We start from the raw sequence: 17,407 nt of genomic DNA, 5'->3' as shown, positions 1-17,407 counted from the left end.
TTCGACGTTTCCTCTTTTCTGCACAAAGTCCGCATGACACAGGAAAATAATGAAAATTCAAATGACCTTCTCGCCGTGATCAATACACCCTCCAAGGCCTGTGATTCAATAAACTTGTGTCCAATTTACCAAGCTATTTTCCATAGTGAGAACGATCCAAACGAGCGTTTGAGCTAACTTGTCTGAATGAAACTTGAAAATCGGCAGCACAGTAATTTCATGATCAACGGTCATCTTTTTCAGAAACTAATGAGCTCAACCGATCATCAGCCTTTCGAGGTAGATGAGCCTCGAGTCCGTTTCGTTTGCGGTAGGCTTCAGAGTCCCGACCATAGATACAAATGAGAGTTCCGAGAGTAGCCTCGCACATTACCCAGGAAAAACTTGATCGCCAAGACTGATTCACGAAGAAACAGTGAAAAACATTTAGATAGACTGACTAACTGTTGATCCTTTTCTCATTTTCACATGTGAAACCCTGTCACTCGAGGTGACACAAAGTTGAATACGAAAGAGGAAATATTGCCAAACCTCTGTACCTACACTTTGTTAATCTGCTTTGTATAATCGGCCGTGGCATTTCACACCTTGGCCAGCTTGTGTTACGCCATTTGCAAGACTTTTTCCCTATCTGAATACGGTCGTTGGACGGTGCCTATCTGTACCTACCGCTGCCTATTCACGGACCGTACTTCAGGGCGATAAGGTGGGCATACTATAACGGTGTATAGTCTGAATGAAATATTTTTCAGATAAGAGAAACAGGACTTTATTAACCCGGCCGATATAAATGACTATAATGTTGCAGATTTATTAATGGGGGACGTGCTTTGCGTTGTAAGCCCTCGAGCACGGATGTAGGTCTCGCCTTAGCCCTCCGTTGTTCATCCTAAAAGTCGAACGAGTAAGAAACTCGAATCTCGTCTAGAAAGAGATTGAGCGGCTCTTATTTACCGGATAAATATTGATCGCGTTCAGAATATTAGTTTACCGTGGATGTGATTAACCCTACCAGCTAATAAGACGCACAATAAATCCTCCCTTTCCAATCTCACATTGCCAAGCCGCAGGCAGTTTTCACGAATATAGCAAAAGGGGGTGCAAGCAATTCGTTCAGAAAAACTTCTGTGTAGAATTTTTTTTATTCAATTTGGTGGTTATTACTATTATTATCATGCCTCAAGTTTCGTATATCTACTTATCTTCATGTGGTACGGTGTTGTTGCGTACAAAATGAAATTCGTATCATATGTTGGTACGTTAACGCCCTGAGGTTATTCCCATCATGTCAGCCAGATGAATTTCTGCTCAACTCAATTATAAAGTTAGAAATAAATACTCGGCAAGAGATAGGGCCATGCATTGATTATGAGTTCGTTGAACTAATTTTCAACTACTAGAGAATTCTTCTTTAAGCATTTACTCGGAGTCTGAACTCTCAATTTTCCAACTCAATTTTGCTAGAATACTCCGAGCTCTAAAAAAGGTTCAAAAGATTTCAACTCGAAGGGGGAATAGAGTACAAATGGTCATGGTTTCCCGAAATAACTGCAATTTTAAACAGTAAATATGATTATTCGGAAATTAGTTCGAATGTTCTTGCAGTGAATTTCATTTCATCCGGAAACTCGACTAATTTATGACCCAAGAGGTATGTAATATATTTATAAATCGTACTCTGAATTATTCCGCGTGAAAAAACACGAGGTAACGTTTTTTGTTTCTTTTTTTTTTAACGCAAAACACATTAGTATAACTTTACAAGTGAGCACGTACTTCCGCAGGAACATTTGTACGCGTAATGGTGACACAAAGTCGAATTTAAAAAGCTCACCAGTTAAGTGCGGTAATTTGCACACCCTTTATGTACACGCTTGTCGAGCTTACAATTTTTTTAAATAATTCAAAATAATTACCGACGAGCTAATTGCGGCGGAAAAATTGGACCTTGTGCCTCTCCGTGATCCTCCAATATGAAAAGAAGTCCCGTGAAAGCTGTGAAAGCTGGAAAATTATTCGAGTCTGAAGCCCAGAAGCTCCGTGAAATAAATTGCTTTTCGTACATCGCCTACAAATTACCCGGTAAGGAAACGCTCAAAGAATCTGACAAGCCGGACGAAAGGATAAACCGAGAAAGGTTAGGAATCAGTGAATTTTCAAAAGATTCAATGTCTAGGCCACGTTAATCATTCTACATCACCTATTGAATTCTCCGCGTGAAAACGATTTCGGAATTCGTCATTTGACAACGCAAATTGTTCCACGCTTTGCTGGCTCGTAAACTTATACAAATTTGTAATATTTGCAAACCACAGTGCCAAGTATCGGAGAACAATTAACCTCGACCTCAACGCGAAATCCAATGACGTGAATGACATCAGCTCCTCATACTTATACGTGATCCTAGACATCGCTTCGTCGACAATTTATAAAGCAAAAAATATCTTCGAAGCCGCATGGCAAAGGTCGATGTATCCTTGACGATTAGCCGAAATGTGCCAATGATGAAATTCCATCGGTCGCTTGGTGTTCTTTGAGCAAAGTGAAGAGACACATGTACCGTGAAATTCGACGCAATGACAATATTGCGTTCATCGAAGCCGACTAAACGAAGGAAATTCGTCACATGCAATAAACATTGCCGGAATACCGGATAAGATCTGGGCGTACCCAACGTGTTGAATCGCCGCCCGGAATCCATTTGGAGTCAAGTCTCGACCATCGTGCAGCCAAAGTGGCAAGAAACAATCTCTGCCTGAGGAGGGTGGGAGAATAATTGAATCTGTAAAATAATGCGCCGCGAAGTGCTGATTCGGATAAATTAAGGAAGGTTATTGCTTCTTGTCGGGCAGTGCAAGGGGTGGTAAAGGAACTTTGGCTCGTCTTCGAGCAGCCGTTACATACGTAGACTCGAGCAATTCCTATAATATGAGGGAGAAAAGGACGATATCTCGCTTCTCCTGTGCAGCTGTATACAGCGCATGAATTTGAAAAGTTTCCGAGATCTCGGTTTCCCAGAATATGCAATGAAAAAACGAACAAGTTTCATTCTTCGTACCTTTCTTTTTATGCTACTTGGGGTGAAAAAAGCACAGCACCACTCGAATGATTCGGGGCGAAACGAAATGTGAAAGGAAATTTCGAGGTGCTATCTCGCACGCATACACACGTACGCACTCGTAGACACACCGTCACTCATCCCTGACACTGCCCTCTCGCTTCACCCTTCAGCTGCTATAACCGGGGTTAATTGGAAAATGTTACAGACAGCCGTGACGGTTGGCAGACTGTGACAAACACTTATTACCATTCACGAAATTAGATCTACCCAATTTTTCCTTTCTTTTCTTGCCTGATACTTCGTAAGGCAGGAACGCCACTCGACGATGAAATTGCCTGTGCCAAAGAAAGAAATTCTCGGAATCAATCCTAAAAAATTGCCCGCCCTCTTTCCCACCCGTTCCGCACGTCTCCAGGTATTTCGAATCTCGTGTATCCGTCGTAGTTTGGTAGGAAAAATACGTGCGTGATTAACATTCTTTTCTGTTTCACTGCAGCGCGGGATTTAGCCGTACGGCGTACCGCGACGAAGACAAAGATTGACGGACGTTGAATTCACGTAGGTACCGTTCAATTTCTGACGCAATGCCGTCATAGTGCATGCGCGTCGTCTATTATGCATCTACCAGACAGACCCACATGAACGCGACTCTCGAGAACATTGCACGTTGTGTAGAAATTGCACAAGTGACGACGCCAGTCGACGGTGCAGCCAGCAGCTAACAGCCGAGGCTCCCCCCAGTGTCTGCATGCCTTTGTACAACATCCCGCGGGCCTCGTTATCATCTTGATGAGCAAACTGCTGGTGCAAGACTCTCCGAATCTACGGGCTAAACCGAATGCCCAGTGTAACGAACATCCCCCCGACATCCTGGGGGCGCTTGCAGTTTCATGCCTCGAGTTTCCGCCGCTGCTCTGCTGTTGTACCCTAATAAGCTTTCCATCGGAGCGCGCATAATTTACTTTAATATTGTTCGAATCTTAATTCATAGACTTGCCGCAAGGAACTCTCCTTATACCCTTTGAATAACGGACGGTAGAATTCTCAGGGTGAAATTCAGGTCATCCGGCAATTGAACAGTCCGTTATTTTCATACTTGTCTACTACCACGTCTAATTTTATTCGGGCACTTTTGACGTTGTTACAAATTTTATATTTCTTATTTTGGCTGGAATATTATTGTAACTGTCTTGCCCGTGTCTTCTAAGCTTCCATTAAATCTACGTTTTTGAAGTTCATAAAACTGGTCGCTTACTGACATGGACGTGACGGGAAAAAAAGAACGATAAATTTCATCTGCGGTAGAAGAAATTGGTAAGATTTATTCAGAAGTATTTTATTTTTATATAAAAATCGTCATCGCAATCTGTGTTTTACGGTCAAGCTGCATAAGATTCTAGGACTACAGTTTTCTGAGATATGACTGGCTAACATTCCATCTTGTGATACTTGTATTCTGTTGACAGTTTCACTTTTGTAATACATTTTCCCAATTCCATGGGTGCACGGATACCACAGTTCTGGATACCTAAGTTGTCATACCTTTAACAACGAGTATAGAAAACTGAGAAAGACCTTGCAATCGCAACAATACCATATCATTGTATTTGTACAGTTTGATTAAGGTTTCGTAAATACGGACGTCGACCATACCTCGTAAAGTTTCGTGACGTTAAAGATAAATGCAGGGTATGACGCGTAGAGAAGATATACATCGAGTGGAATCTATCGTTAGTTACTCAAACTACAGAACAAAGTAAGTAACGCGTTTAGATTAAATCCCAGTAGAGGAAATAGATAGAAGTTGGAGGAGCTAGACGTTAACAGTCGGGAAATTCGTAAAGTTTTAAAGTATCGTAACACGTGTGTGAAAGAAGTTTGAAACGGGACAAGTGCATCGCACCGTTCATTGGAACCGTGACCGTATTACTTTAACGCTCGCCTTACCCAAGTTTCTGGATTACCGTTGTTTCCACGTATCTCTTCCACTTCTTCTTCGTTAACCAAACTCAAAACAAAAAGAAAGAAGTGGTTGAGTTTCATTTCGACCGAACGACGCGGGGACTGCGCGACCGCAAGAGCCCCGCACTACCAAAAATTAAACGCACAAATACCCACGTTAGGGATATTTACAGGGTTCAGCAGTCATGCCTCACTCCCGGGGGAACCACCATATTGATCATGGTGTCCCCTACGCCAGGTTAGTATAGTCAATTTCATATTTTTACTCTTCTTCTACTCCTTCTGTCATGATTTCACTCGCGAGAAACAAATGTTTCGCAACTGTCGCATTCAACGGTTTGAAATTATCTGTAACGACATATCGATCGTAGCCCTGCGTGACATAAAGTCTGTGATATAAAAATAAATTCGGTTGAGATTCATGCAGAAGGTATTTAAAAAATGGTATTTCAACGCTCGCCGATTACGAGCATTCCATATTTTTTCATTACTATCAAATTTGATCAAAAATAGTATGAACCGAGGCTACAACAGCATATTGCGATAATAAAAATACCGTGTTTCCAATGAAACCGCGCACTTTCGTCGTTCATTTTGTGTTGGAAATAGCAATGCTGAAAATATGGCAATAAATATATGCCTGAAAAATTTCTTATTTCATGGTAAATGGACAAAGCAAAACCCTGCGCTACATGCTGCAATGATTTTGTAGTGTGTGGATAGCTGGCGTAGTTTATCTGACTTTTCTCCGGAAGAACAACCGTTATCAACACCCATGATAGTAATTTTATGCTCTCGATGGATGCAGCCGGGTTACGTAGAGGGTGTAAGTCAAAGAGTTTATATGCCATCGAAGATCGTTCCACCGAAGATTTACAACCGGAGCAAACCTACGAGGATCTGTTAAGTAGCAAGTGCGTACATTAGTTATCAGATAAGTCAATGGCCGAGCTTTTCTCCTACCCGATAATACTGCGCTGTTGTTGATTGAAATGTAATTTTAATCTCGGCGTGTGAACCAAATTGAGGGATCGAAGTACGCCTGTCTTGCCGTACAAGGTATCCTTTTTTCCAATATGCCTTTCAATAAGGTTGGAATGATTTACGAGCACGGTTTCTTAGAGTTGTTACGTATCGATTATATCAGCTGTGATTCCATCAAGGAAAAAATTGATTTGAAATGCAAAGATAATTGTACAAGGTGTATCGTATGCTGCGATAGGTATTCGAACACAAAGGAAGAAGTGGAAAGAAATTTTGTTACAATGAAAATGCTCCGTGATGAAAATCACGCGTAACAGCTGTAAAATGATGTTTACGAAATAATTTGACCTGCTGCAAGAGAAGAGCGAAAAATATAAAATAAAAACGCGTACTGGGTTATCGGATTCACGTAATTGAATCGAGCTGCAGGGGGAATAATTTATATTGAATTTTTAACAAAGAAATAAACATTAAAAAAGCGAGACTCATGTTCCAATTATTTGTGCAACACCGTGGCGAGGGGTTAAACGAATCTAAACTGTATAATGAGCCAAGACCAGAGGTCCACGTCGCTAATGGAATTTGAATTTACATAATCCAGATTTATTTCGGCATTATAGGAGTATGAGATGAAGAAAAAACTGGAGGAAAAAAAAACATGAACCATAAATCAACAAGCCCGTAGGCGGAGTGATTTTCCGTTGGGGTAGTCAGGGATTTGATAATTACCACGAGAAAACAAATAGCGTGCCTACCCAGCGGCGCGGGGGGTGCGGGGTTCAATTGCACGGCTCCACTCTTACTCTCGAAGTTTGGCATGTAAATAAATCGCGTCTCTTTTCCCCTGTTTTCGTACATTTCCTTTAATAACGTCGCGCCGCCGAAGGATCAACGTGCGGGAAAAATATTCGCGGGCTGCTCCTTAAAGGGGTCCCGTCCGAGTCGTCATTCTCGGATCGATGATTCCTTTTTCTTCTCTGTGTTTATACCCCGCCATAATGCATTTATTCATTTATCCGTGCATCATCTATGCGCATATCGATCGTGGAAAACTTACACGAATGAATGAAATTTAATAACACGTACTATACTGCGTCGCGTATAGACGAATGTTCGAGATTCCGAGAGGAGCTTTGGTCGAAGGATTCTTTTTCGAATCCATTCCCGACTCTTATTTCTTTTCGAATATCCTACGGCCAAGCGTATTCTCTTCGGAGAACTCTGCGCACTTTCATCGCAAGTAGTTAATACTACATTGTGTATCGAGGGCGGAAAGAAAGCGCGTTACGCCCTTATTGCACACGGAATCTTTTTGTTCGACCCCTTTAAAAATTCGTCATTTCACGCGTGTAATGCAGGTGCAAAATAGCACGTTTTAGGCCAATTCGGAAGAGCGCGGACGAGGACTTTCCGCCCGGTTCTAGCACCGCTTCCGAATTGGCCTGAAATGTGCAATCTTGCACCTGCATAACATTCATGAAATGACGAGTTTTCAAAGGGGTGGGACAAAAAGATTTAAAAAAATCAAATAAAACCTGATTTAGCGAATTAAAATGAAGTTCTGAAAGGTGCATGTTTTATTGAATTAGCCATGCTGAAAAACTTTTCTCTTCTATATTTCAATGTAGATCAGCAAATTGCCGCGTTCTCTTTCAGGAAAAATATGGCCGCCGTGCCAGTTCCACTGTTCTACCTTTCCGAAAGCCCTCTTTTCAAATTAGTGGAGCTTACACGTGTGCCTAATGTCCGAAATAATGGTAAGCCGAGTTTTTGAAAGAGTCCAACACTTGATAGCCAAGTACTTTTTTCTGCGGGTAGAATTTCGAGATATAAAAGGTATCGTAATAGGATTCGTATTCTCGAGTTGCCGCACTTTTAATCCGCTTAATATAAGGGTATTTTAGGGAAAAGTTTTGAAAATTTAATCGTCGCTAACTGGTGTTCATTTTTTGCATGTCGGGTGCGCGCTAAATTGAATTATCATTGTATCCCGGCAACAATTGAGTATACTGCTGTTTTTCGAGCATTGCACGTTCGCGATATTTATTTTACCGTGTAACAAGACATTTACCTAGAATATGAGCCAAATTTTCATACACCTTATAAGTTCGACTGATAGATCCGCAATATAAAAATGACCCTGGATTTATAGTTCAATTTAAAGTGGCTCCAGTTTAATGATGAAGGACCATTATAACATTATAAGAGCTAGTCTTTATTACCGTCAAAGTTTAAAACCGTCTAGACTATAGACCGCGGTATAATTTATAGCCCATCTTTTTCTCCCCTCTTTTTTCACGTTCTGATCCATAAATTTTGTTATCAATTATTTTTTTCAGTTTTTTTTTTTACTCCTGTCAGTTTAAAGCCTTAGATTTATTGGTTAGATCAAAATTTTATTTATCTGTGTGCGTATTTCTGATATCATGCGAGTGTGGACTCTATGCAGTGCATCGAAAATTTTCAGATAGTAACGCTTGTTCAACGAATGCATCGAAGCCAGTGACAGGCACCGTCAAATGGCCGTCACCTTGACGACGAAAAACAGATGGGTATCGACTTAACCCCGACGCACTTCGTGTCGGAGCATCAGCTGCGTGTAGTCCATAACCTGGTCCGGTGGTGTTTCAAATAAAATTTCAAATATGAATTTCGGTGAATTTTCTCCACCGGTTTGCGCGGCGCTGAAGCCCCGACACAACCCGATCGACTATCCGGGAACAGCGAACGTGTCTTGTGCCCACAGAATGCGCGAACCAAACTCGAACTGTCGGTACGTGAAACAGTTTTACGAACTGCGAAAGTCTACGGAGATTGACCCAACCAAGGAGCTAGAGGACAGGCAACTCGTCGCACTCAATCGTCGATTCGCCTTTGAAAAACGTACCGACAAACGCGTGCTGAGAGAGAACATTCGACGAAGCGTTGAACAAGGTATGTAAGTGCTGTCCACGAGTAAATCATTCCTCTTTGATACCCGTATGTTCTTCGGTAATAAACGATAAGTATGCCACTATAAGAGATAACCTCTATGTGCTCTAAGGAATGATGGCGTATGAGGATGGGATAAACAAACGACGAGAAAAACTTCGAGCCATGATCTTGGTCGAGGAGGCTGCCTTCACGAAGGAGATCGTCGACCAGGCTCAGCATGGCGGGGACTCCAAGATAAACGAAATGAGGGCGCGGGTAGAGGAGCTACGGAAGAAACACGAAGAGGAACACCAAGCAACCGTGGCCGCTAAACGGATGCAGCAGTATCTAACCTGCTGCCTGGAAGCGCGCGAGAAGAAGACCCAGAAGTTGACGAGGGACGCGAAGCTCTGCAACCTGGCGCAGATGGCTGAAAATGAGGCGAAACGTAAAGCGGAACGGGAGCTGGACGCGCTTTGGCACTGCCTGATGCTGAAGGAAGTGGAGGCGAAGAAGGGGAGGGAAATCGAGGAGGCCAGACGGCGCGAACTGACGACAAAAATGGTGCGAGGCACGCTGGACGACCAGATAGCCGGGCTGCGAGCCCTGGAGGCTAAAGGGCGACAGGTGAAAGCGGAGCAACAGGAAGCTCTTCAACTTATGTGGGAGAACATCCGTAAAGAGGAGCAGCGCAATCTTGATAGAGAAAATTACGAGCGTCAGCGGCTGAAGCGGGAGCTGGAGGATCAGCTGATGAAGAGGCAGAAGATACTGGCGGAGCGTGCGGCCGAGGAAAAAGCGATGGACCTGATGTTCAAAGAGCTCGGAGAGGCAGAACTGGACAAGGAGAAAAACGAGCGGTCATCGACGGCGGAGAGACTACGTCGGGAGATGTTCGCCTATTTGAGTAACCTCGAAGCCATCCGGGAGGAAGAGGCGAGACGAAACGCTGAGGTTGATGCCATCGTCGAGGAGTCGAACAGAAACGTCGAAGCTAGACGCACGTTGGCTATTCGAAAGTTCAAGGAAGCTCGAGAGCGAAGCTTGCGCGAAGTCATGGCTGGGCGTGAGGCCCAGATGAAGGAGAAGCAGGAGCGTGAAGAGCGCGAGAAGAGCGAGAAGGAGCGGGAAGCTCTGCTTTTGCAGAAGGAGCTTGATCTCGACGCTAAGCTCAACGAACTCGCCGAATCCCAGAAGAAGGAAAGGGCCAGGCATTACGGACTACAGCTCAAGGCCCAGCAGAGCTACGTCGATGCCGTCCGACGTCGGGATAAAGAGGAGGCTCAACGCATGTACCAGGATGGTATCAAGAGGGAAGAGGAGTACCAAAGGCAGACCAAACTCCTTCTCGAGGCCTCGGAACACATCACTCCTCACGCGTTCAAGACGCTGCTCAAGGAGTGCGCGGCTCGTCACGATGCCGAACAGAAGGGACAGTGCTACTGCCCTCCACCACCACCACCACCACCGCCACGCGCTGAAATCTGCTGATTTGATAGGGATTTTGATTCTCATGGTGAATTTGCCAGACGAGTGAGACGGTAATGCAGGCAATGCCTATAAGAGGAAGTCGTGGCGAAGGAGATATTGAATTCGTTTTCAAAAAAGTGTCGCCTCAGCGGAATACAGAAGCTTCTGCAATAGTGAAATGGAATAAATTGAGGAGCATGCCACCACTTTAGACCATGTGTTTTTTATCTCGAAATTCGAATGCCGGGTATATTTAATAATTCAGACATCGGACTGGGGAGAGGATGAAGCCGATAAGTTTAGAACGGAGAGAAGATCAGTTTGTAAGTGCGGATTTAACCGCGGATACCCGACCAAGAAATCTCCATCGCTTGAACACCGAGTCGAGAAGGCTCACGTCCGCCGCCGCGACTCTTTCCAATGAAAAGTGCCTCCGTAGGATTACCTTTGATTTATTGCTTCAATTGCTTCGTCCAAAGTTCGTTTTATTAGACTTATCAGGCCATGCTTTCCGGCTGATTCTATATCTTCTCGCAGCTCCGCGCTCCATGTGCTTTTCTCAATGCCGAACCTAAGGCAGCCGGACCGGCAGCTCATGGGCTCTTATGCCGCGTCCGACGTAATTGAATCTTGAAGCAATTTCGAGTATTGGTTAAGCAGGATGAAATTCTCGGCCGGGGATTCGTCATAAAATTGGATAGCCTACGTCGTCGCTTCGCGAGGCTCAATCCATTTTCATTCTCCTCTTAACCCGCGCGTGCTTGTAAGGATACCGAAGTATGACACATACGCGCAAGCGAGATCCGTCCAAATTTTATAGTTCATCTCGTACCGGAAGTACCTGCGGATTTATACATATATTGGTTTATCGTTTTGAAAAAGTCGCCCTCTCACCCTCACGTTCCCTGTTTATAAGCCTTTACCCGTCCCGTTTCCGAGAGTGGATCCCGTTTTTTTCTCTCTCACTTTCCTTACTTTTTCAGAAGTACCCGGGAAAAGTCAGAGCCGATAAATTGGAACGATCAAGTTTGGATCGTGCGGGAACCTCGCCTGTGCCGAATAGATGTATCGCTGCTTCGGGATCTTCTAAATTTTTCAAACGCCCGGCAATAAAGTTTGCAATCTTCTCGTGGAACCTCGTTCATAAATTTTGAACGAATTCAAAAGCAGTTACAAGCGCGTATATATCGCACTGTGTGTACCTCTCTATATGGCGTAAACTCTGCGCTGCCGTATAGCTCTGGAGATACGAATCATTCCTGCCATGCGACTGTTGTACGTGTGTGAGTTGTGCATGTGCCTGCCCGCCTGCCCATACACGTGTAAAAGAAGCTCCGTGTGATAAAGAAACCAGATCTTTGAATTTTCTTTGAATTTCTCAGCAGTGTATCACCGCCAGCGGACAGTTTAATCTTAGGAGAGCGTGTGCCGCGTTGAAAGGTGAAGTGTGGCGTCGCTGCGTATTCCTGTCCCTGTCTTCGTTCACATCTTCCGCTTCTTCCCGTACACATCCTGACTACCGTATCACGATGGGAACGTTGCCGCGTTCTACAAAACCTGCTCTGTGTCATCGGGTATCCTGCCGCCACCTTCGGCTGGTGTGTCTGTTTTAATATTTTACCTTTCAGGGCGCAAGATATCCTTCACAGAGATACGGAGAGAAGGCGCGAAGGTGAATTTTTAGAAGAAGAGAATAAAGAAATGGGCAAAATAATATCGCACCTCAAAGCTCGGGCCTTTGTCCTGCCGAAATTCCTCGTGCGCCCTTGGAGATGAATAGAACTCCTCGACAACGTTGACTGAGTTTAGCTGGAGGATCGCAGACTAGCTTGGGTTCAAACTCGGCTCTACGTGATCTCGCATTCTCTTTCGGTATAAAATTCCGGGAATAGTAACCGACCAAAATTAACCGTTAAATAAAAAATTATCCTGGGTTTGGGGCGCGGCGTTAGGCGGGTCGAGATTAACGTCTTCTATTTCGATAGTAAGCCTTATTGATCTCAAAGGGAATTTCGATGGAAATCACCACAGGATGCCACGTTTGCTCAGAGAGGGATGGAACGAGCCGTCTGAAGGTGCGAGGGATCGAAATGGCACGGGGTTGGGAGTCCGGAAGGGGGAAGAGATCAGAGCTCTCTTTAAGACCGAGTTTAAAATAAGCTAACCTTCTTTCGGTAGGACGTGCTTTATCAGTGACCGTAATAACCATCAACTTTTATTCGCAACAGCCTCGCCCGGGGCCAGCTGAATCGGTGTGCCCTCTCCCCACCCCCCTTCGCCCTCCTCCCTCCCTCAGCCCTCAGTCCTGAGTCCTGAGTCCTCCGTTTCGCCCAGGCGGTCGGTGTGCTCCGGGCGATTGGATGTGTACTTGGGGCACCGCGGAGGGACCATAATTGCGTGGAAAAGGTTCACGTCAAGAGAAGCTCGCCGGTTCTTGGATCGCTTGTAAAAATCATTAAATTTCGGTTCTCATTTCGAGGGGGAGGAAGAGAAATTTAATGAGCTGGGAACGAAAAGTAGCTACATGTATTTAACCCTCGCTCTACTCGCGTGACGTCGCGAGTTGAGACAATTTTCACGCTGATTGTCAGTCGCGGTTGGATTGGACCTTGCTCGGTCTGGAGGTGAATTCTTGCACCAGAACATAAGTAATCGACCTCCTCCTCCCCATCCCCCCCCCCCTGCCGCCCAGCCGCATGTCGCACAGCATCAGGCCGACGGGGTGCAGACCTAATTGTCTACGTTTACCGTGTTTATATTTATGACAAGGCTGATAAATATGCATAAAGGATTCCAGCGGCTAGGAAACTAATTCAACATTCTTCTTGGGCAGGGACGAGCTCGGAGATGTGTTCGTTTTTAAGATAGGGCCCGATCTGGTCCTCGTACCCGGCTAGGAACCCCACGGCTATGCAGAGTAGCTGTTTATTATGCTAGGGTGAAAGGGGGCGCGGGGTGGATCCACGCTCCGAGGTTTCGTATGTAAGGATACGAACTGGAATAGACTTTCGACTTGTCGCTGCCGGCAATACATACTAATGCCTCACTCGGCTTGATATAATTATTGAACCCTTGTGACTGCGGCGGACCCTCACCACTCACTCCTGGTTCAGCCCTTCCGCACTGTTCTGCATCCTACACTATTTTCATTCCATTCGAACTGGTAATCAGAAACAACCGCTTGTCTGGACCTGGTAATTTTAAAGTCGTGTAAATTATCTCTAGAAAGAGGCGAAACTATGCCGCTGAACATCGGGTATAAGCTACGACTTTTTTCACTTCTTTGATCCAGGGAGTCTGATTTTTTTTTAATTTGTTTCGGGACCATCGAATAGCGATCGCTTCTTTTTCACGTACATTTACTTATATTAGTTACTGTAATCGAATTAGCATCGTGTTCAAATACAAGCAATTTGATGGAGTATATTAACATACATCGTATATTATAATATTCTTGTTCGCAGAAAATGTCGACAATGTATTTATTAAACTGCAAGTGATAACTATTACCACCAACTGTATAATATAAAATATACTCCATATCAATATGCAAATACTGTTACTTATTCAATTTTAAGAGATCCAAAAGCTTCACCAAAAACATCGCAGAATTTATTGTTGATGAGTGCTTGTTAGTACACTAACGAAATGCTCAATTCGTTTAAAATGGACCACAAAATTTTTCTAGCTACAGAATATTTCTAAAAAATCCATCCGTCATATGAAATAATGATCCGTGAAAATTATTTCCCATGAGTAAATAAATGTATTTCTGAAAATTGACGTTTTTCGCAACCATCACGTTATACATTCCGCATTATTACATACTTGTCCTAGTTACATTGACAGGCCGTATTTGGTATAATAAATCTAGAATGGAAAATGTGTAGATATTCCTGAAATATAATCGGCCGAAAATTCTGTTGAAAATTATAAACTCTCCCGACTAGCGAGAGCAGTATATCGAATTAACACGCTGATCAGGAACTGCCGTTGAAATAAATTCCTCGAGTTTCCAAATTTTGCAAAACGTCTACTCACAACTACTCTGCTGTTGATTATTCATACCGTATATTTGCTCATTTCATATCTGTCGACACTTGGGCAACGGGAAACAATGACGAATTCGGAACTACAATGCGCCGACATTATCTCGTTCCGATCTGGCACACGTGCATCCACACATATACCATACCGGGTACATCCGGGCAAGAAGATAACAAACATTAGCCATACAGCTTGGTTTCAGGCACGATCGAGCTTGCGGAGAGTGGCGAATGGCGCAAATTTCAGCGGTGCTGCGAAATAGCAATTCACGGGTCAACGTCTCCTTCTTTCCGGGCTTTGTCGCAGTCGAAATACCCGAAGCTACAATCCCTTGATAGGGGTGAAATACACCGATAAGTTGGGATTAAACTGACAGTGAAATTCATTCGTTCGAAGCTTCGACTTTTACCGCTTGCAGCAAGATATTCGAACATACGCGTCAGACTTTTACATGGATCCATTTGATGCAACATGCAAATTGATTCGTTCATGCGTTGTGAGCAAGTTACGTACCGAGATTGCTTAGTCTGTAGAGTGCAGAATCGGTGGTGGGGGTGGAAGAGAAAGGGAGCAAAATACCCCACCCCGGAAATGTTCTTTTGACGGACGCGCTGCCGTCGTCTTCCTCGTCGGTCCTTCACGGCAGTGCATTAATCTTTCTCTTCCGCCCCCTTATTGAAAATTCTACAGAGCGCTTCTTAGTTTTTGCGCAGCCACCTCTGTTGCCTCGGGGGTCGCGGGTCAATACCGTTATCAATCACCAGACGGCGCACATATAGCGCTACTGTCAGCCAAAATGGCACTGGATGCTAGATCAGCTTCTCGACGTCTTCGATTACTAACACTATAAAAACATGCATACGCCGAGACTTGCTCGTACACTAACGGGACCACCATCTTCAAAGGCCAGACGGTACGTTATTCTACGAATCAGCCGAACCCCGAGGATCACAACCCTCTCTTCTCGGGTCCAAAATATGACCGTGCCTGTTTAAACGTACGACTGAAGGGCCGAATCGTCGAAAAACGACGCTGGTAAATTTCACCCCCGTTCCTGTTTTATATTCCCAATCCTGGGATACATGGAGGCGGGGGAAGATGGAAATACATTGACGAGTATTCACGCGAAAGATGCGGAGCGAGAGACGTACCATATGGGTTCAACTTGCAATTAATTTTGGCTTTCTCGGGGATTTGCCGTTGCCATGGTTCCACGTTCGCCAGTAAAGAAAGGTGGGTTAGTGTGCGTGCCAGTTGTACGGTTGGCGGGCAGGAAGGTAGAAAGACAGGGCGGTTACAGCGGAGGAGGGTATAATGCAAAATTAATTTCCTCTGCTTTCCTTTCTTTTATCGGCACGCGTATAGCGCATCCAGCCCTCGGGTTTCCACTGCGTCAACCTTTCCAACCTTTTCATTCTAACGTACGAACCTCGCCTTAGGCCAACGAGCTCACAAAGAACTCGAAAGTTTGCCACGTTTAATTAGTCTCGCCGAGCTGTTTTACTATCGGCACTTTTTCAACGCGGACAAACTTTGCTTGGGGTTTTAATTTGATACTACGTAGAATAAATATATTATTATGCAGTTGATCCAGTGACTATTGACACGCATGTGTGCAAACAGGTGCACAAGATGTTCGATACTTCGCACTAGTGAGTCTTTTATGTCTACAGGTTTGAAAATAATCAAACCAAGGTTCAGGTTAAAAGATGAGTGCGCCTTTACTCAATTCTCAATATTAGGGTGTGCAGTGGAAATGTATCTCTACAGCTTGAGGAACGATGCAGATAGCAGTGGTAAAGCAGATAGCCAAGGCATTCCGGTTTGTAATCTAATAAACTTCATCTCCGGCGCTCTTAGCGTCTCAACCGTCTGCTGTGCACTGGCGCAAGTAGTTTTCTCAGTTACTTCACCAGGTTATCCGGTTTCAGCCAGGTTTGAAGGAACCAAAGCCTTTCTCACTTGAAGTACTTTCAATCTCCAGTAATGAGGTGGACAGCGGCGGTAATATCTTTCCGCGAATATCTGCACCAATGATCAGGATAACGGTTTTTCAATCGAGCAAGGTCGTGCAAAAAGCAAATTAGATATCCAAGTATTCACGCGAGGAATTTTGAATGCGAGGTGAATACGTCTTCGGAATACAGATACACAAAAGGGATATTACCGAGCGGGGATCCAAGCATGGGTGTACATGTTGATTTATGCATACGCCGAGGGAAAAAAAGGAACTCGATCGACATCTGATGCGGAAAGTATATCGGGGCTGAGAACAGTGTTGCGCGACATCTTACGACAAGGGACTAGCGTCATGAAAGACGATTTGAATACTCAGACCTGGAATACGGGTAACGTAAACTGGCAAGAGACGGTGTGTTAGCTTTTTCAAAGTAGCCTTATCAGGAAAACATAGCAATCTTGAATTTCTACGAGCTTCTCACATACTTGATGCCTCTGAAGTTTAATTTCTTCAGATCCTTCGCATGTCAAAGATATGAAGCTATTCGTTCTACTGCCGCATCGCACTTGACGGTCTGAAATATCCTTGTTGAGTATTCGTCCTCTTCCGGATATGCCAAAAATAATGAGATCCAATGAGTCGTAGAACTAGGCTAGACTTCGTCTGCTGGAATCCTGGAATTACGCCTGGGGTTGAGAGTGATGTCTAATCGTCAGGCAATTTACATTTCGTCCGCCGCTGAATTTATGACGTCTAATATTGGCTCGAGGAGAGAAAAGAGGAGATCCAGAGGCAAAGCACTTAGTCCCGCTTTGTCGGCACTTAGTCTCGTGAACATCGGGCACCGTATCTCTCATCGCCATCCGTGAATGATTTGAAAACTGTTGTAGAAGAAAAGAAGCCAGAGGAAGAGACGCACGTTTCCCACGAACTATCGTTGCAGTCGTTACAGTCCAGTGGCAGCGCTTGAAATTAATACCACCACATTAAAGAAGAGCACAGATAATCGA

General features: G+C 44.3%; 1 protein-coding gene and 1 non-coding gene across 2 annotated transcripts; one reads left to right on the top strand and one right to left on the bottom strand.

Moving 5' to 3' along the window:
* Positions 1 to 5,118: 5,118 nt before the first annotated feature.
* Positions 5,119 to 5,269, bottom strand: LOC124218333 (U1 spliceosomal RNA). Its single transcript, XR_006883034.1, has one exon. It is a non-coding gene; the product is annotated as a U1 spliceosomal RNA (small nuclear RNA).
* Positions 5,270 to 8,652: 3,383 nt separating this feature from the next.
* LOC124217318 (cilia- and flagella-associated protein 53) lies at positions 8,653 to 10,411 on the top strand. The gene is made up of 2 exons (XM_046622726.1): positions 8,653 to 8,941; positions 9,051 to 10,411. Exons 1-2 carry the CDS (start codon positions 8,653 to 8,655, stop codon positions 10,409 to 10,411), a joined length of 1,650 nt encoding a protein of 549 aa, XP_046478682.1.
* The last annotated feature ends 6,996 nt before the right edge of the window (positions 10,412 to 17,407 follow it).

Source organism: Neodiprion pinetum, chromosome 4 (genome assembly GCF_021155775.2).
Source record: "Neodiprion pinetum isolate iyNeoPine1 chromosome 4, iyNeoPine1.2, whole genome shotgun sequence".
In the NCBI taxonomy this organism is placed as follows: Eukaryota; Metazoa; Arthropoda; class Insecta; order Hymenoptera; family Diprionidae; genus Neodiprion; species Neodiprion pinetum.
This window is presented reverse-complemented; position numbering and strand designations above follow the sequence as displayed.

What these genes read in the sequence shown, in the direction of transcription:
- LOC124217318 (XM_046622726.1), top strand. Translation starts at nt 8,653, where the DNA reads ATGAATTTCGGTGAATTTTCTCCACCGGTTTGCGCGGCGCTGAAGCCC. An exon ending in TCGACGAAGCGTTGAACAAG is followed by an intron (nt 8,942 to 9,050) that starts GTATGTAAGTGC and finishes ATGTGCTCTAAG; the next exon opens with GAATGATGGCGTATGAGGAT.